Here is a 21,931-nt window from a genome sequence, read left to right as displayed (position 1 = left end):
ATGCCCTTGATGTATAATACAACCACCTCTCCTGTACATCATAACACATAGACAATACATGCTTTTGTCGTTAAAAATCCATCCATCCATCCACTTCCTACCGTTTGTCCCTTTTGGAGTCATGCAATAAAATTATAACAATAAAATCATACAATAGCATGTAATCAAATTAAGAAAAGTCATAAAATGCCCTTGATATACAATACAACCACCTCTCCTTTACATCATAACACATAGACAATACATGCTCTTGTCGTTAAAAATCCATCCATCCATCCACTTTCTACCCTTTGTCCCTTTTGGAGTCATGCAATAAAATTATAACAATAAAATCATACTATAGCATGTAATCAAATTAAGAAAAGTCATAAAATGCCCTTAATATACAATACAACCACCCCTCCTTTACATCATAACTCATAGACAATACATGCTCTTGTCGTTAAAAATCCATCCATCCATCCACTTTCTACCGTTTGTCCCTTTTGGAGTCATGCAATAAAATTATAACAATAAAATCATACTATAGCATGTAATCAAATTAAGAAAAGTCATAAAATGCCCTTAATATACAATACAACCAGCTCTCCTTTACATCATAACTCATAGACAATACATGCTTTTGTTCATGTCTGTCATCATTTGTAAAAAACAACACCAAGTGAGATGACACAGGGCCGGGTGCCACCTGCGTTACGACCACCTGGTGATCTCCCCCCACACGCCCGCCATGCCAATGACAACCTTTTTACTACAAGTGGCCTGCCATGACACAGCCCAGATTGCGCAATGAGTCTTTCACTTTGATGTCCACGCACGCACACACACACACACAGGTTGTGAGTCATAAAAAAAAAAGGGGAAAAAAAAGCAAGAGAGAAATGTCAGACGGGAATTGGGTAGGGAGTGGAATGCGAGGCGTTTGGGAGGGGAAGAGCAGCCAATGTGCTGCTCTGAATCTTGAGGAGGAGAGCGGCTGGTAAAGTGAGCGAGGGGGAGCGAGCGAGGGCTGAAGATGTCATTCCGAGCAGGCAGGATTCCTGAAGTCATGCTTCCGGATCCTCCGCCGGGTCTCAGTCAGGAGCGAGGGCGCCGCAGCCACATCAGCCGCACCTAGCCGGGGGTTCCAGGGCACAGGGGGCGGCGGGCCATCGGTAGAAGAGGGTGCCCCCTCCCCCCCCCTCCGGGAGGCAAGAATCATGAGCGTTCCCATGTTAAAGATCGGGGCGGTGCTCAGCACCATGGCGATGGTCACCAACTGGATGTCTCAGACTCTTCCGTCTCTGGTGGGACTCAACGGGACCGCCATCGCCTCCAGAGGGGGCACGTCGGAGAGGATCGTTAGCGTGCGTATTATTTACTTTCTGTTTCTGCATGTGAGGGCAATGATGATGATGATGAGGTTTTATCATCAGGACCGGAGTGAGGATGCTGATCCCACCGGTCAGTCCCAGGCTGGAACACAACTTGCCCGGGACGACTTGTGTTGTGTTCCGGGTTTTACTCCCAGACTTGAATCTTTTTTTTCTTTTGAAAGTTACTGAACATAAGACTTAGACTTCCTTTTTATTGTCACGAAATTTTGTTGCATTAGCTCATGGTAGTGCAGGATAAAAAAAGCAATAAGGTGCAGATTTTGAAGCAGATAGATGGTCTGAGGAGCCGAGGTGGGGTGGGGGTGCAGCTTTAAATGCGTGTTTAATATTGCTGTGCACCATGTCCAGCATGCAGCTTTAAATGCGTGTTTAATATTGCTGTGCACCATGTCCAGCATGCAGCTTTAAATGCGTGTTTAATATTGCTGTGCACCATGTCCAGCATGCAACTTTAAATGCGTGTTTAATATTGCTGTGCACCATGTCCAGCATGCAGCTTTAAATGCGTGTTTAATATTGCTGTGCACCATGTCCAGCATGCAGCTTTAAATGCGTGTTTAATATTGCTGTACACCAGGGGTCACCAACCTTTTTGAAACCAAGAGCTACTTCTTGGGTAGTGATTAATGCGAAGGGCTACCAGTTTGATACACACTTCAATAAATTGCCGGAAATAGCCAATTTGCTCAATTTACCTTTAACTCTATGTTATTATTAATAATTAATGATATTTACACTTGGTTTAAAAGAGGAGAAAACACGAAAAAAATGATAATTAAATTTTGAAACATAGTTTATCATCAATTTCGACTCTTTAAAATTCAAAATTCAACCGAAAAAAAGAAGACGAAAACTAGCTAATTTGAATCTTTTTGAAAAAATTAAAAAAAAAAGAATTTATGGAACATCATTAGTAATTTTTCCTGATTAAGATTAATTTTAGAATTTTGATGACATGTTTTAAATAGGTTAAAATCCAATCTACAATTTAAAGAATATATAACAAATTGGACCAAGCTATATTTCTAACCAAGACAAATCATTATTTCTTCTAGATTTTCCAGAACAAAAATTTTAAAAGCAATTCAAAAGACTTTGAAATAAGATTTCAATTTAATTCTACAGATTTTCTAGATTTGCCAGAAATTTTAATGTATAATATTTCACAAATATTCTTCGTCGAAAAAACAGAAGCTAAAATGAAAATTAAATTAAAATTGATTTATTATAAAAAATTTACTTGAACATTGATTTAAATTGTCAGGAAAGAAGAGGAAGGAATTTAAAAGGTAAAAAGGTATATGTGTTTAAAAATCCTAAAATCATTTTTAAGGTTGTATTTTTCCTCTAAAATTGTCTTTCTAAAAGTTATAAGAAGCAAAGTAAAAAAATTAATGAATTTATTTAAACAAGTGAAGACCAAGTCTTTCAAATATTTTCTTGGATTTTCAAATTCTATTTGAGTTTTGTCTCTCTTAGAATTAAAAATGTCGGGCAAAGCGAAACCAGCTTGCTAGTAAATAAATACAATTTAAAAAATAGAGGCAGCTCACTGGTAAGTGCTGCTATTTGAGCTATTTTTAGAACAGGCCAGCGGGCTACTCATCTGGTCCTTACGGGCTACCTGGTGCCCGCGGGCACCACGTTGGTGACCCCTGCTGTACACCATGTCCAGCTTGGAGCTTTAAATGCGTGTTTAATATTGCTGTCCACCATGTCCAGCGTGCTTCCAGCCCTGGTTGCAAAATTCACATATTGGTGGAAATTAGAGAACACAGAACCGAGTTAATCCATCCATTCTGCACAAACCTAATAGAATGGAAAGTGAATTGACTGTAAAGTGAATCCAATCAAACAAAATCCAAACCCCAGCTGAGTTGAACTGGATTGATCTGATTTAGTGTAGCTATTGGAAGTGAATCCAGGATGCGTGGATCCAGGGGTGTCCAAAAGCTGGGGGCCCGTGGGACAAATTTTACCCGCCGAGTCATGATTACGTGTGTCTGCCCCTGAGATGGGTAGGTCGTGAGTTCAAACCCCGGCCGAGTCATACCAAAGACTATAAAAAAAATTGGAGCCATTACCTCCCTGCTTGGCACTCAGCATCAAGGGTTGGAATTGGGGGTTGAATTACCAAAAAATGATTCCCGAGCGCAGCCACCGCAGCACCCTCAGCGTGACCTGTATGGCTGTTGACCAAGTATGCCGGACATCTCTGATATTTGTTCTATATTAGCTACCTCTCTTTGTTTATACTGTATACTTTCTTCTGGATCTACTCTCTATTTGATGCTGCAGCTGTTACATATACTGTAATATTGTACATGCTCATTGTTGTATATTGTATGTATTATATACAAATATATGGCACAGGGGTTAGTGCATGTGCCTCACAGTACGAAGGTCCTGAGTTCGATCCCCGGGCTCGGGGTCTTTCTGTGTGGAGTTTGTATGTTCTCCCCGTGACTGCGTGGGTTCCCTCCGGGTACTCCGGCTTCCTCCCACCTACCAAAGACATGCACCTGGGGATAGGCTCCTCCCACCTCCCAAAGACATGCACCTGGGGATAGGCTCCTCCCACCTCCCAAAGACATGCACCTGGGGATAGGCTCCTCCCACCTCCCAAAGTATGTGAATGTTGTCTATCTGTGTTGGCCCTGTGATGAGGTGGCGACTTTGTCCCTAATCGTCACTTTTTCCTCTTTCTAGCAACATTTTCACTCCCTAATCGTCACTTTTTCCTCTTTCTAGCAACATTTTCACTCCCTAATCGTCACTTTTTCCTCTTTCCAGCAACATTTTCACTCACTAATCGTCACTTTTTCCTCTTTCTAGCAACATTTTCACTCCCTAATCATCACTTTTTCCTCTTTTCAGCAACATTTTCACTCCCTAATCGTCACTTTTTCCTCTTTCTAGCAACATTTTCACTCCCTAATCGTCACTTTTTCCTCTTTCTAGCAACATTTTCACTACCTAATCGTCACTTTTTTCTCTTTCTAGCAACATTTTCACTCCCTAATCATCACTTTTTCCTCTTTCTAGCAACATTTTCACTCCCTAATCATCACCTTTTCCTCTTTCTAGCAACATTTTCACTCCCTAATCATCACCTTTTCCTCTTTCTAGCAACATTTTCACTCCCTAATCATCACTTTTTCCTCTTTCTAGCAACATTTTCACTCCCTAATAATCACTTTTTCCTCTTTCTAGCAACATTTTCACTCCCTAATCATCACTTTTTCCTCTTTCTAGCAACATTTTCACTCCCTATTCATCACTTTTTCCTCTTTCTAGCAACATTTTCACTCCCTAATCATCACTTTTTCCTCTTTCTAGCAACATTTTCACTCCCTAATCATCACTTTTTCCTCTTTCTAGCAACATTTTCACTCCCTAATCATCACTTTTTCCTCTTTCTAGCAACATTTTCACTCCCTAATCGTCACTTTTTCCTCTTTCTAGCAACATTTTCACTCCCTAATCGTCACTTTTTCCTCTTTCTAGCAACATTTTCACTCCCTAATCGTCACTTTTTCCTCTTTCTAGCAACATTTTCACTCCCTAATCGTCACTTTTTCCTCTTTCCAGCAACATTTTCACTCCCTAATCATCACTTTTTCCTCTTTCTAGAAACATTTTCACTCCCTAATTGTCACTTTTTCCTCTTTCTAGCAACATTTTCACTCCCTAATCATCACTTTTTCCTCTTTCCAGCAACATTTTCACTCCCTAATCATCACTTTTTCCTCTTTCTAGCAACATTTTCACTCCCTAATCGTCACTTTTTCCTCTTTCTAGCAACATTTTCACTCCCTAATCATCACTTTTTCCTCTTTCCAGCAACATTTTCACTCCCTAATCATCACTTTTTCCTCTTTCTAGCAACATTTTCACTCCCTAATCATCACTTTTTCCTCTTTCTAGCAACATTTTCACTCCCTAATCATCACTTTTTCCTCTTTCTAGCAACATTTTCACTCCCGAATCATCACTTTTTCCTCTTTCTAGCAACATTTTCACTCCCTAATCATCACTTTTTCCTCTTTCTAGCAACATTTTCACTCCCTAATCATTACTTTTTCCTCTTTCTAGCAACATTTTCACTCCCTAATCATCACTTTTTCCTCTTTCTAGCAACATTTTCACTCCCTAATCATCACTTTTTCCTCTTTCTAGCAACATTTTCACTCCCTAATCATCACTTTTTCCTCTTTCCAGCAACATTTTCACTCCCTAATCATCACTTTTTTCTCTTTCTAGCAACATTTTCACTCCCGAATCGTCACTTTTTCCTCTTTCTAGCAACATTTTCACTCCCTAATCGTCACTTTTTCCTCTTTCTAGCAACATTTTCACTCCCTAATAATCACTTTTTCCTCTTTCTAGCAACATTTTCACTCCCGAATCATCACTTTTTCCTCTTTCTAGCAACATTTTCACTCCCTAATCATCACTTTTTCCTCTTTCTAGCAACATTTTCACTCCCTAATCATCACTTTTTCCTCTTTCTAGCAACATTTTCACTCCCTAATAATCACTTTTTCCTCTTTCTAGCAACATTTTCACTCCCGAATCATCACTTTTTCCTCTTTCTAGCAACATTTTCACTCCCTAATCATCACTTTTTCCTCTTTCTAGCAACATTTTCACTCCCTAATCATCACTTTTTCCTCTTTCTAGCAACATTTTCACTCCCTAATCATCACCTTTTCCTCTTTCTAGCAACATTTTCACTCCCTAATCATCACCTTTTCCTCTTTCTAGCAACATTTTCACTCCCTAATCATCACTTTTTCCTCTTTCTAGCAACATTTTCACTCCCTAATCATCACTTTTTCCTCTTTCTGGCAACATTTTCACTCCCTAATCATCACTTTTTCCTCTTTCTAGCAACATTTTCACTCCCTAATCATCACTTTTTCCTCTTTCTAGCAACATTTTCACTCCCTAATCATCACTTTTTCCTCTTTCTAGCAACATTTTCACTCCCGAATTGTCTTTTAGTAGTAAGTAAACAAAAAGTACTTTGTCGCCATGGACTTGGTATCATTACAGTGGATGTCAGGTGTAGATCCACCCATGGCGTTTGTTTACATTGTGACGCCGGTGAGCTACCGGTGTGTAGTGAAGCATGTTTAGCTATTCTTCGTCCTCCAGTGATAATGCTACTTGTAAGAAACTCACTTTGTCGCCATGGACTTGGTATCATTACAGTGGATGTCAGGTGTAGATCCACCCATGGCGTTTGTTTACATTGTGACGCCGGTGAGCTACCGGTGTGTAGTGAAGCATGTTTAGCTATTCCTCGTCCTCCAGTGATAATGCTACTTGTAAGAAACTTACTTTGTCGCCGTGCACTTGGTATCATTACAGTGGATGTCAGGTGTAGATCCACCCATGGCGTTTGTCTGCATTGTGACGCCGGTGAGCTACGGTGTGTAGTGAAGCATGTTTAGCTATTTCTCGTCCTCCAGTGATAATGCTACTTGTAAGAAACTTACTTTGTCGCCGTGCACTTGGTATCATTACAGTGGATGTCAGGTGTAGATCCACCCATGGCGTTTGTTTGCATTGTGACGCCGGTGAGCTACCGGTGTGTAGTGAAGCATGTTTAGCTATTCCTCGTCCTCCAGTGATAATGCTACTTGTAAGAAACGTACTTTGTCGCCATGGACTTGGTATCATTACAGTGGATGTCAGGTGTAGATCCACCCATGGCGTTTGTTTACATTGTGACGCCGGTGAGCTACCGGTGTGTAGTGAAGCATGTTTAGCTATTCCTCCAGTGATAATGCTACTTGTAAGAAACTTACTTTGTCGCCGTGCACTTGGTATCATTACAGTGGATGTCAGGTGTAGATCCACCCATGGCGTTTGTCTGCATTGTGACGCCGGTGAGCTACGGTGTGTAGTGAAGCATGTTTAGCTATTTCTCGTCCTCCAGTGATAATGCTACTTGTAAGAAACTTACTTTGTCGCCGTGCACTTGGTATCATTACAGTGGATGTCAGGTGTAGATCCACCCATGGCGTTTGTTTGCATTGTGACGCCGGTGAGCTACCGGTGTGTAGTGAAGCATGTTTAGCTATTCCTCGTCCTCCAGTGATAATGCTACTTGTAAGAAACGTACTTTGTCGCCATGGACTTGGTATCATTACAGTGGATGTCAGGTGTAGATCCACCCATGGCGTTTGTTTACATTGTGACGCCGGTGAGCTACCGGTGTGTAGTGAAGCATGTTTAGCTATTCCTCCAGTGATAATGCTACTTGTAAGAAACTTACTTTGTCGCCATGCACTTGGTATCATTACAGTGGATGTCAGGTGTAGATCCACCCATGGCGTTTGTTTACATTCTGACGCCGGTGAGCTACAGTGTGTAGTGAAGCATGTTTAGCTATTCCTCGTCCTCCAGTGATAATGCTACTTGTAAGAAACATACTTTGTCGCCATGGACTTGGTATCATTACAGTGGATGTCAGGTGTAGATCCACCCATGGCGTTTGTTTACATTGTGACGCCGGTGAGCTACCGGTGTGTAGTGAAGCATGTTTAGCTATTCCTCGTCCTCCAGTGATAATGCTACATGTAAGAAACTCACTTTGTCGCCATGGACTTGGTATCATTACAGTGGATTTCAGGTGTAGATCCACCCATGGCGTTTGTTTACATTGTGACGCCGGTGAGCTACCGGTGTGTAGTGAAGCATGTTTAGCTATTCCTCGTCCTCCAGTGATAGTGATACTTGTAAGAAACGTACTTTGTCGCCATGCACTTGGTATCATTACAGTGGATGTCAGGTTTAGATCCACCCATGGCGTTTGTCTACATTGTGACACCGGTGAGCTACGGTGTGTAGTGAAGCATATTTAGCTATTCCTTGTCCTCCAGTGATAATGCTACATGTAAGAAACTCACTTTGTCGCCATGGACTTGGTATCATTACAGTGGATGTCAGGTGTAGATCCACCATGGTGTTTGTTTACATTGTGACGCCGATGAGCTACGGTGTGTAGTGAAGCATGTTTAGCTATTCCTCGTCCTTCAGTGATAATGCTACTTGTAAGAAACATACTTAGTCGCCATGGACTTGGTATCATTACAGTGGATGTCAGGTGTAGATCCACCCATGGCGTTTGTTTACATTGTGACGCCGGTGAGCTACGGTGTGTAGTGAGGCATGTTTAGCTATTCCTCGTCCTCCAGTGATAATGCTACTTGTAAGAAACGTACTTAGTAGCCATGGACTTGGTATCATTACAGTGGATGTCAGGTGTAGATCCACCATGGCGTTTGTTTACATTGTGACGCCGGTGAGCTACGGTGTGTAGTGAAGCATGTTTAGCTATTCCTCGTCCTCCAGTGATAATGCTACTTGTAAGAAACGTACTTTGTCGCCATGGACTTGGTATCATAACAGTGGATGTCAGGTGTAGATCCACCCATGGCGTTTGTTTACATTGTGACGCCGGTGAGCTACGGTGTGTAGTGAAGCATGTTTAGCTATTCCTCGTCCTCCAGTGATAATGCTACATGTAAGAAACATACTTTGTCGCCATGGACTTGGTATCATTACAGTGGATGTCAGGTGTAGATCCACCCATGGCGTTTGTTTACATTGTGACGCCGGTGAGCTACCGGTGTGTAGTGAAGCATGTTTAGCTATTCCTCGTCCTCCAGTGATAATGCTACATGTAAGAAACTCACTTTGTCGCCATGGACTTGGTATCATTACAGTGGATGTCAGGTGTAGATCCACCCATGGCGTTTGTTTACATTGTGACGCCGGTGAGCTACCGGTGTGTAGTGAAGCATGTTTAGCTATTCTTCGTCCTCCAGTGATAATGCTACTTGTAAGAAACTCACTTTGTCGCCATGGACTTGGTATCATTACAGTGGATGTCAGGTGTAGATCCACCCATGGCGTTTGTTTACATTGTGACGCCGGTGAGCTACCGGTGTGTAGTGAAGCATGTTTAGCTATTCCTCGTCCTCCAGTGATAATGCTACTTGTAAGAAACTTACTTTGTCGCCGTGCACTTGGTATCATTACAGTGGATGTCAGGTGTAGATCCACCCATGGCGTTTGTTTACATTGTGACGCCGGTGAGCTACGGTGTGTAGTGAAGCATGTTTAGCTATTCCTCGTCCTCCAGTGATAATGCTACTTGTAATAAACTTACTTTGTCGCCATGCACTTGGTATCATTACAGTGGATGTCAGGTGTAGATCCACCCATGGCGTTTGTTTACATTGTGACGCCGGTGAGCTACGGTGTGTAGTGAAGCATGTTTAGCTATTTCTCATCCTCCAGTGATAGTAATACTTGTAAGAAACTCACTTTGTCGCCATGGACTTGGTATCATTACAGTGGATGTCAGGTGTAGATCCACCCATGGCGTTTGTTTACATTGTGACGCCGGTGAGCTACGGTGTGTAGTGAAGCATGTTTAGCTATTCCTCGTCCTCCAGTGATAGTGATACTTGTAAGCAACACACTTTGTCGCCATGGAGGCTACATGTCTTACAGCAGCTCTTCCTGAGGGTGTTTCAGTGTTATAACTTCACCTTTATCTTTACTTTTTAAGCCGAAATGCGTCCGGTCTCCCTTTTCTGTCTACACACTGTGTCTGCTTGTAAGTACTCTGTGTGTGTGCGCTGCCGCGGTACTATACAACTCTAGTACATCTCCTCTCATCAAGAATAAACGCCTCATCAAGTCCCATCACCATTAACGAGACATTTCCCGGGCCCGTCGTGACTCAGCCGTGTTTGATGCTCTTATCAAAGGCGACGTAGCGACGCTCTTGTGACACCCGGGCTGGCGCCAGCGCGCCGCCGGCGACAGCCCGGCTTGGCCGCCGCCTGCCCTTTATCGGCCCGTGTCCTACATTCTGCTAAAAAGTTCAACAAACGTCTGCTTCACGCGTTTGTTTTTCCCTTCGGAGAAGACGGATGAAGGGCCTGTGGTCAATGCAACGCCGCCTGGACGCGGGTGCACATCTGCATAGTGTGCACATCTGCACAGTGTGCACATCTGCATAGTGTGCACATCTGCATAGTGTGCACATCTGCATAGTGTGCACGTCTGCACAGTGTGCACATCTGCATAGTGTGCACATCTGCATAGTGCAATAGTGTTCCTTAATGACACCCTGACATGGAAACGTGAAATCTAGAAGAAATTCCTTTTAAACATTTTGATATACAAGACATGTTTTCACAAAAAGGATATTATTATTATTATTATTATTATTATTATTATTATATTATAGCAGTCATCTCTGTTACTTAAATTAACCTAAAAGTTCTCAGCGACACGAAAATCGACATTGGGTTGTACGGTATCGCGGTACTAGTACGGTACCGCGATACTAATGAATCATATTCAGTACTATATACCGCAGAGGAGCATGTCCGGCAGCGCACACACACGGAGTACTTACATGCAGACACAGTGTGTAGACAGAAAAGGGAGAACGGACGCATTTTGGCTTGAAAAGTAAAGATAAAGGTGAAGTTCAAGTACAGTTATCACTGGTGGACGAGGAATAGCTAAACATGCTTCACTACACACCGTAGGAGGATACAATAGCTCACATTGTAAACAAACGCCACGGGTGGATCTACACCTGACATCCACTGTAATGATACCAAGTACAAGAGCGTATCTAGTCGATACTACTATGATTACATCGATATTTTTTAGCATCCCAAAATCTTTAGTTTTTTTCAATTGTATATTATGTTTATAAAGTCAGTAAATATGTCCCTGGACACATGAGGACTTTGAATATGACCAATGTATGATCCTGTAACTACTTGGTATCGGATCAATACCTAAATGGTATCATCCAAAACTAATGTAAAGTACCATTATCACTGGAGGACGAGGAATAGCTAAACATGCTTCACTACACACCATAGCTCACCTGCGTCACAATGTAAACAAACGCCATGGGTGGATCTACACCTGACATCCACTGTAATGATACCAAGTCCATGGCGACAAAGTACGTTTCTTACAAGTAGCATTATCACTGGAGGACGAGGAATAGCTAAACATGCTTCACTACACACCGGTAGCTCACCGGCGTCACAATGTAAACAAACGCCATGGGTGGATCTACACCTGACATCCACTGTAATGATACCAAGTACAAGAGCGTATCTAGTCGATACTACTATGATTACATCGATATTTTTTAGCATCCCAAAATCTTTAGTTTTTTTCAATTGTATATTATGTTTATAAAGTCAGTAAATATGTCCCTGGACACATGAGGACTTTGAATATGACCAATGTATGATCCTGTAACTACTTGGTATCGGATCAATACCTAAATGGTATCATCCAAAACTAATGTAAAGTACCATTATCACTGGAGGACGAGGAATAGCTAAACATGCTTCACTACACACCATAGCTCACCTGCGTCACAATGTAAACAAACGCCATGGGTGGATCTACACCTGACATCCACTGTAATGATACCAAGTCCATGGCGACAAAGTACGTTTCTTACAAGTAGCATTATCACTGGAGGACGAGGAATAGCTAAACATGCTTCACTACACACCGGTAGCTCACCGGCGTCACAATGTAAACAAACGCCATGGGTGGATCTACACCTGACATCCACTGTAATGATACCAGGTGCATTGCGACAAAGTACGTTTCTTACAAGTAGCATTATCACTGGAGGACGAGGAATAGCTAAACATGCTTCACTACACACCGGTAGCTCACCGGCGTCACAATGTAAACAAACGCCATGGGTGGATCTACACCTGACATCCACTGTAATGATACCAGGTGCATTGCGACAAAGTACGTTTCTTACAAGTAGCATTATCACTGGAGGACGAGGAATAGCTAAACATGCTTCACTACACACCGGTAGCTCACCGGCGTCACAATGTAAACAAACGCCATGGATGGATCTACACCCGACATCCACTGTAATGATACCAAGTCCATGGCGACAAAGTACATTTCTTACATGTAGCATTATCACTGGAGGACGAGGAATAGCTAAACATGCTTCACTACACACCGTAGGAGGATACAATAGCTCACCTGAATGTTTCCTGAATGTAAACAAACGCCATGGGTGGATCTACACCTGACATCCACTGTAATGATACCAAGTACAAGAGAGTATCTTGTCGATACTATGACTACATTGATATTTTTTAGCATCCCAAAAATTGTTTTTGTTTAAAAAAATATATATATATTATGTTTATAAAGTCAGTAAATATGTCTCTGGACACATGAGGACTTTGAATATGACCAATGTATGATCCTGTAACTACTTGGTATCAGATCGATACCCAAATGTGTGGTATCATATGCGGTACTATACCGCCTCGGAAAAGTACCGGTCCGCCACCGGTAGCTCACCGGCGTCACAATGTAAACAAACGCCATGGGTGGATCTACACCTGACATCCACTGTAATGATACCAAGTACAAGAGCATATCTAGTCGATACTACTATGATTACATCGATATGTTTTAACAACCCAAAAAAAAATGTGTTTAAAAAATATATATATTATGTTTATAAACTCGGGAAATACGTCCCTGGACACATGAGGACTTTGAATATGACCAATGTATGATCCTGTAACTACTTGGTATCAGATCAATACCTAAATGTGTGGTATCATCCAAAACTAGTGTAACGTACCCTTATCACTGGAGGACGAGGAATAGCTAAACATGCTTCACTACACACCGTAGGAGGATACAATAGCTCACCTGAATGTTTGACATCCACTGTAATGATACCAAGTACAGGAGCGTATCTAGTCGATACTATGACTACATCGATATTTTTTAGCATAACAAACATTTTTTTTGTTTTTAAAAAATATATATGTTTATAAAGTCAGTAAATATGTCCCTGGACACATGAGGACTTTGAATATGACCAATGTATGATCCTGTAACTACTTGGTATCGGATCGATACCCAAATTTGTGGTATCATATTCGGTACTATACCGCCTCTGAAAAGTACCGGTCCGCCACCGGTAGCTCATCGGCGTCACAATGTAAACAAACGCCATGGGTGGATCTACACCTGACATCCACTGTAATGATACCAAGTGCAAGAGCGTATCTAGTCGATACTACTATGATTACATCGATATTTTTTAGCATCCCAAAATCTTTAGTTTTTTTCAATTGTATATTATGTTTATAAAGTCAGTAAATATGTCCCTGGACACATGAGGACTTTGAATATGACCAATGTATGATCCTGTAACTACTTGGTATCGGATCGATACCCAACTTTATGGTATCATATTCGGTACTATACCGCTTCTGGAGGACGAGGAATAGCTAAACATGCTTCACTACACACCGTAGGAGGATACAATAGCTCACCTGGATGTTTCCTGAATGTAAACAAACCATGGGTGGATCTACACCTGACATCCACTGTAATGATACCAAGTACAGGAGCGTATCTAGTCGATACTACTATGATTACATCGATTTTTTTTGGCATCACATCTTCTTTCGTTTTTAAAAAAATGTATATAATGTTTATGAAGTCAGTAAATATGTCCCTGGACACATGAGGACTTTGAATATGACCAATGTATGATCCTGTAACTACTTGGTATCAGATCGACACCCAAATGTGTGGTATCATCCCAAACTATTGTAACGTACCATTATCACCGGAGGACGAGGAATAGCTAAACATGATTCACTACACACCGTAGCTCCCTGGCATCAAAATGTAAACAAATGCCATGGGTGGATCTGCACCTGACATCCACTGTAATGATACCAAGTACAGGCACGTATCTAGTCGATACTACTATGATTACATCGATATTTTTTTTTAGCATCTCAAAGTCTACTTTCGTTTTTGTTTCTTTATATTATGTTTATAAACTCCTGTATGATCCTGTAACTACTTGGTATCGGCTCGACACCCAAATGTGTGGTATCATCCAAAACTATTGTAAAGTACCATTATCACTGGAGGACGAGGAATAGCTAAACATGCTTCACTACACACCGTAGCTCACCGGCGTCACAATGTAAACAAACGCCATGAGTGGATCTACACCTGACATCCACTGTAATGATACCAAGTGCAAGAGCGTGTCTAGTCGATACTACTATGATTACATCGATATTTTTTAGCATCCCAAAATCTTTAGTTTTTTTCAATTGTATATTATGTTTATAAAGTCAGTAAATATGTCCCTGGACACATGAGGACTTTGAATATGACCAATGTATGATCCTGTAACTACTTGGTATCGGATCGACACCCAAATGTGTGGTATCATCCAAAACTAGTGTAAAGTATTCTTATCACTGGAGGACGAGGAATAGCTAAACATGCTTCACTACACACCGTAGGAGGATACAATAGCTCACCTGAATGTTTCCTGAATGTAAACAAACCATGGGTGGATCTACACCTAACATCCACTGTAATGATACCAAGTACAAGAGAGTATCTAGTCGATACTATGACTACATTGATATTTTTTAGCATCCCAAAAAAATTTTTGGTTTTTAAAAAATATAGATGTTTATAAATTCGGGAAATACATCCCTGGACACATGAGGACTTTGAATATGACCAATGTATGATCCTGTAACTACTTGGTATCGGATCGATACCTAAATGTGTGGTATCATATTCGGTACTATACCGCCTCTGAAAAGTACTGGTCCGCCACCGGTAGCTCATCGGCATCATAATGTAAACAAACGCCATGGGTGGATGTCAGGTGTAGATCCACCAAGTACAAGAGCGTATCTAGTCGATACTTCTGAGATTACATCGATATTTTTTAGCAACCCCAAAATTTTTTTTTTTTTTAAATATATATATTATGTTTATAAAGTCAGTAAATACGTCCCTGGACACATGAGGACTTTGAATATGACCAATGTATGATCCTGTAACTACTTGGTATCGGATCGACACCCAAATGTGTGGTATCATCCAAAACTAATGTAAAGTAGCATTATCACTGGAGGACGAGGAATAGCTAAACATGCTTCACTACACACCGTAGGAGGATACAATAGCTCACCTGAATGTTTCCTGAATGTAAACAAACGCCATGGGTGGATCTACACCTAACATCCACTGTAATGATACCAAGTACAGGAGCGTATCTAGTCGATACTATGACTACATCGATATTTTTTAGCATCCCAAAAAATGTTTTTGTTTTTAAAAAATATAGATGTTTATAAATTCGGGAAATACATCCCTGGACACATGAGGACTTTGAATATGACCAATGTATGACCCTGTAACTACTTGGTATCGGATCGATACCCAAATTTGTGGTATCATATTCGGTACTATACCGCCTCGGAAAAGTACCGAACCGCCACCGGTAGCTCATCGGCGTCACAATGTAAACAAACGCCATGGGGGGGATCTACACCTGACATCCACTGTAATGATACCAAGTACAAGAGCGTATCTAGTCGATACTACTATGATTACATCGATATTTTTTGGCTTCACAACATCTTCTTTTGTTAAATTTTTTTTATATTATGTTAATAAACTCAGTAAATATGTCTCTGGACATATGAGGACTTTGAATATGACCAATGTATGATCCTGTAACTACTTGGTATCGGATCGATACCTAAATGTGTGGTATCATCCAAAACTAATGTAAAGTACCATTATCACTGGAGGACGGGGAATAGCTAAACATGCTTCACTACACACCGTAGGAGGATACAATAGCTCACCCAAATGTTTGACATCCACTGTAATGATACCAAGTACAAGAGATAATCTAGTCGATACTATGACTACATCGATATTTTTTAGCATCCCAAAAAATGTTTTTGTTTAAAAAAAAAAAAAATTATGTTTATAAAGTCAGTAAATACGTCCCTGGACACATGAGGACTTTGAATATGACCAATGTATGATCCTGTAACTACTTGGTATCGCATCCATGCCTAAATGTGTGGTATCATCCAAAACTAATGTAAAGTATCAAAGAAGAGAAGAATAATTGATTATTACATTTTAACAGAAGTGTAGATAGAACATGATAAAATAGAAAAAAAAGCAGATTTTAACAGTAAATTTAAATTTTTTACAGCTTGTCCTTAATAATGTGTACAAAATAATAGGTGTATAAATGACACAATATGTTACTGCATATGTCAGCAGACTAATTAGGAGTCTTTGTTTGTTTACTTACTACTAAAAGACAAGTTGTCTAGTATGTTCACTATTTTATTTAACTTACAATAATAAACTTATGTTTCATGTACCCTAAGATTTTTTTGTTAAACTAAAAGCCAATAAATCATTTTTTTGTGGTCCCCTTTATTTAGAAAAGTACCGAAACGTATCGAAATACATAAAAATACAAAATATTGTGTAAAAAAATAAGTGTCTACTTAAAGTTCTTTGCAAAAACAAACAAAAACATTTTCAGTTCTAAAATCTATTCTCAAAGTATCAGATCGGGGAGTCGAAATCAGATCGGGTGCTTTAAATTTGGATTGGAGCCCGAAAATGTTGGCCCTAAAATGTTGTGACATACTAAACTGTCACATACCTCTCAGAATCTAACAAACATACTTCGTATGGTTTACAGTAAAGTTGCACGACACGTCTTGTCAAAGCCTCTTCCTGCTGGAAAAGGTTGCATGAGTTGACTTGTGAGACAGCGCCCTCTGCTGGACTTTATATCAACAAATACATGAAAGCAAGACACCGGTAAATAAGGACAAAACGAGTTTAGCGGGGCAAAGGGGAGTGTTTGTTGTGCCATACTAGCTCTAAAGTTACATCGTCATATTTGTCCCATTCAAAGCATGCAGCAACACGTCTGCACAGATGTGTTGTTGCCACCTTGCTGAGACTAACAGGCTGACATGACACTCGTCCACATTTAGAAGGTCGAGCTACGTGTCAAACACTTGGCAGTCAAACAGCTTTTTTGGGGGGTTTTTTTTGTCACAAAGTGAGAATGTTGGCATCCACTCAGAGGATGATATCACTGATCACTGCAAATACAACTAGACCAGGGGTCACCAACCTTTTTGAAAGCAAGAGCTACTTCTTGGGTAGTGATTAATGCGAAGGGCTACCAGTTTGATACACACTTAAATAAATTGCCAGAAATAGCCAATTTGCTCAATTTACCTTTAAAGGCCTACTGAAATGAATTTTTTTTATTTAAACGGGGATAGCAGATCTATTCTATGTGTCATACTTGATCATTTCGCGATATTGCCATATTTTTGCTGAAAGGATTTAGTAGAGAACAACGACGATAAAGATTGCAACTTTTGGTATCTGATAAAAAAAAGGCTTGCCCCTACCGGAAGTAGCGTGACGTAGTCAGTTGAACATATACGCAAAGTTCCCTATTGTTTACAATGATGGCCGCATGAAGTGAGAGAGATTCGGACCGAGAAAGCGACAATTTCCCCATTAATTTGAGCGAGGATGAAAGATTTGTGGATGAGGAAAGTGCAAGTGAAGGACTAGTGGGGAGTTGAAGCTATTCAGATAGGGAAGATGCTGTGAGAGGCGGGGGTGACCTGATATTCAGCTGGGAATGACTACAACAGTAAATAAACACAAGACATATATATACTCTATTAGCCACAACACAACCAGGCTTATATTTAATATGCCACTAATTAATCCTGCATAAAAACACCTGCGTGTTTGTTATGCTAGCTCCTAGCTCCTCTGCTAGCTCCTAGCTCCATAGAACACGCCAATACAATTCAAACACCTGATCAACACACACAATCACTCAGCCCAAAAGACCGTTCACCTAACCCAAGGTTCATAAAGCTTATATATTTTTAAAAAGTTACGTACATACGCAAAAAAAAGTTGCGCACATACGATCAAGCGATCAAATGTTTAGAAGCCAAAGCTGCATACTCACAGAAGCACGTCTGCGTCTTTGTCATCCAAATCAAAGTAATCCTGGTAAGAGTCTGTGTTGTCCCAGTTCTCTACAGGCGTCTGTGTATCGAAGTCAAAAGTCCTCCTGGTTAGAGTCTCTGTTATCCGAGTTCTTCCATCTTGACTGCATCTTCCGGGAATGTAAACAAAGAAGCGCCGGCTGTGTACTGTTGTTGCTGACTACGTTCGAAAAATACGTCCATTTCGCACCGACAACTTTCTTCTTTGCTTGCTCAGCTTCCTTCTCCATAATGCAATGAACATGATTGCAACAGATTCACCAACACAGATGTCCAGAATACTGTGGAATTATGAAATGAAAACAGAGCTTTTTCGTATTGGCTTCAATGTGGAAGGCATACCCGTGTTCGCCGGTCTACGTCACGCGCATACGTCATCCTCAGAGGCGTTTCGAACCGGAAGTTTAGCGGCAAATTTAAAATGTCACTTTATAAGTTAACCCGGCCGTATTGGCATGTGTTATAATGTTAAGATTTCATCATTGATATATAAACTATCAGACTGCGTGGTCGGTAGTAGTGGCTTTCAGTAGGCCTTTAAAGGTTAGTATTATTAGTGGATCAGCAGCACGCACAATCATGTGGGCTTACGGACTGTATCCCTTGCAGACTGTATTGATATATATTGATATATAATGTAGGAACCAGAATATTAATAACAGAAAGAAACAACCCTTTTGTGTGAATGAGTGGGGGGAGGGAGGTTTTTTGGGTTGGTGCACTAATTGTAAGTGTATCTTGTGTTTTTTATGTGGATTTAATAAAAATTAAAAAAAAAAAAAAAAAAAAAACGATACTGATAATAAAAAAACCGATACCAATAATTTCAGATATTTATCGGCCGATGATATCGGCAGACCGATATTATCGGACATCTCTAGTTTTAACATGTTCTATCTACACTTCCGCTAAAATGCTGCCTTTTAAACTTGGTATTCCAGACACTTCCTGGGTGTAGCTCCCCGCATAAGGCACACACTAGTTCACCAGCAAGTCTGGACTTTTTAATTCACCTCGGAAGCGTCTTTTTACGAGCGTGAAACGAGGACCGCCTGTTGTCGCCTCGGCCGATTTTCAACCGTTTTTTTTTTTCCCTCCTTTATTGCCGACACAGTCAGGACTTCACACCTGAGACATGATGGCTCGTGATTTGAAAACCTCTTTTACGGACTTCAAAGCTGTCACGGGTTTGATGCACGCTCTATAAATCCCGGTTGCAAAAAAAAAAAAAAAAAAAGGTGCCGCGATAAAAATGAAATCCTCAGCAGTGTTTAATCAAATGATTTATAGCCTGGAATCCATCAAAACAATTTGCTTCATTGAGCTTCAAAATGGCCGACATAAAGGTTTATGATCTTTGACGGACAGCAGCCTGCCGACCCCCCCCCCTCCCCCCTCCTCACCCTCACCCTCACATGGTGAAAATATTGGATTTGGTCTCCAAGAGATTTTTCATTGAACCGCACATATATATTGCAGAGGTGAGTACATTATGGATTTAATAACTTGTATTTATTCCCCCTGAATTATCTTTCAGCTCTTTTCTTCCACTGCATTCACGTCATCTTACCTGGACACCCCTCAGTGGAGCATTTACGGATGCAAAGCCAGAAAGTACCATACCCAAAAGCAGTGAAGTTGACACATTTAAATGGTAAATAAAAACAGAATACAATGATTTGTAAATCTGTTTTTACCTTGAAAATCAACTTTTACCTTGAAAATCAGTTTTTACCTTGAAAATAGGTTTTTACCTTGAAAATCAACTTTTACTTGAAAATCAGTTTTTACCTTGAAAATCAGTTTTTACCTTGAAAATCAACTTTTACCTTGAAAATCAGTTTTTACCTTGAAAATCAACTTTTACTTGAAAATCAGTTTTTACCTTGAAAATCAGTTTTTACCTTGAAAATCAACTTTTACCTTGAAAATCAGTTTTTACCTTGAAAATCAACTTTGACTTGAAAATCAGTTTTTACCTTGAAAATCAGTTTTTACCTTGAAAATCAGTTTTTACCTTGAAAATCAGTTTTTACCTTGAAAATCAACTTTTACTTGAAAATCAGTTTTTACCTTGAAAATCAACTTTGACTTTAAAATCAGTTTTTACCTTGAAAATCAACTTTTACCTTGAAAATCAGTTTTTACCTTGAAAATCAACTTTGACTTGAAAATCAGTTTTTACCTTGAAAATCAGTTTTTACCTTGAAAATAAATTTTTACCTTGAAAATCAGTTTTTACCTTGAAAATTAACTTTTACTTGAAAATCAGTTTTTACCTTGAAAATCAGTTTTTACCTTGAAAATCAATTTTTACCTTGAAAATCAGTTTTTACCTTGAAAATCAACTTTTACCTTGAAAATCAGTTTTTACCTTGAAAATCAGTTTTTACCTTGAAAATCAGTTTTTACCTTGAAAATCAACTTTTACCTTGAAAATCAGTTTTTACCTTGAAAATCAGTTTTTACCTTGAAAATCAGTTTTTACCTTGAAAATCAGTTTTTACCTTGAAAATCAACTTTTACCTTGAAAATCAGTTTTTACCTTGAAAATCAACTATTACCTTGAAAATCAGTTTTTCCCTTGAAAGTCAACTTTTACTTTAAAAATCAGTTTTTACCTTGGAAATCAGTTTTTACCTTGAAAATCAACTTTTACCTTGAAAATCTGTTTTTACCTTGAAAATCAGTTTTTACCTTGAAAATCAACTTTTACCTTGAAAATCAGTTTTTACCTTGAAAATCAACTTTTACTTGAAAATCAGTTTTTACCTTGAAAATCAGTTTTTACCTTGAAAATCAACTTTTACTTGAAAATCAACTTTTACTTGAAAATCAGTTTTTACCTTGAAAATCAACTTTTGATTTGCTAATCCTTGTCAACTTATATTGAATAGACTGCAAAGACAAGATACTTCATGTTCACACTGAGAAACTAAATGTTGCTCCAAAACATGTATATACCTTTCAGACCACAGAACACTTTTTTTTTTTCCATCTTGGATGACTTCGGGCCCAGTGAAGACAACGGCGTTTCTGGGTGTTGTTGATAAATGGCTGTGGCTTTGCATAGTAGAGTTTTAACTTGCACTTACAGACGTAGCGACCAACTGTAGTGGTTTTCTGAAGTGTTCCTGAGCCCATATTGCAAATATTAACTCATTTGGAGTTTGATGCCTGCAACGTGTTTCAAAAAAGCTGGCACAGGTGGCAAAAAAGACTGAGAAAGTTAGAGGAACGCTCATCAAACACTTATTTGGAACATCCCACAGGTGAACATGCTAATTGGGAACAGGTGGGTGCCATGATTGGGTATAAAAGCAGCTTCCATGAAATGCTCACAAACAAGGACGGGGCGAGGGTCACCACTTTGTCGACAAATGCGTGAGTAAATTGTCTAAGAACAACATTTCTCAACCAGCTACTGCAAGGAATTTAGAGATTTCAGCATCTACGCTCCGTAATATCATCAAAAGGTTCAGAGAATCTGGAGAAATCACTGCACGTAAGCCATGATATTACGGACCTTCGATCCCTCAGGCGGTACTGCATCAAAAAGCCACATCGGTGTGT

The 21,931-nt window shown here is 39.9% G+C and overlaps 1 protein-coding gene across 1 annotated transcript in view; it reads left to right on the top strand.

The window, feature by feature from the left end:
* The first annotated feature begins 252 nt into the window (after positions 1-252).
* Positions 253-21,931, top strand: part of LOC133635447 (noelin-2-like) — a 59,194-nt gene continuing 37,515 nt past the window's right edge. Inside the window, exon 1 of the mRNA XM_062028665.1 lies at positions 253-1,346. Within this exon, the coding sequence (XP_061884649.1) occupies positions 1,200-1,346 (147 nt within the window). The 5' untranslated portion in view covers positions 253-1,199. The remainder of the gene's footprint in view (positions 1,347-21,931) is intronic.

This window comes from Entelurus aequoreus, linkage group LG19, assembly GCF_033978785.1.
Source record: "Entelurus aequoreus isolate RoL-2023_Sb linkage group LG19, RoL_Eaeq_v1.1, whole genome shotgun sequence".
NCBI lineage: Eukaryota > Metazoa > Chordata > Actinopteri > Syngnathiformes > Syngnathidae > Entelurus > Entelurus aequoreus.
The sequence above is the reverse complement of the archived record's forward strand: the minus strand, read 5'-3'. Positions and strand labels throughout refer to the sequence as shown.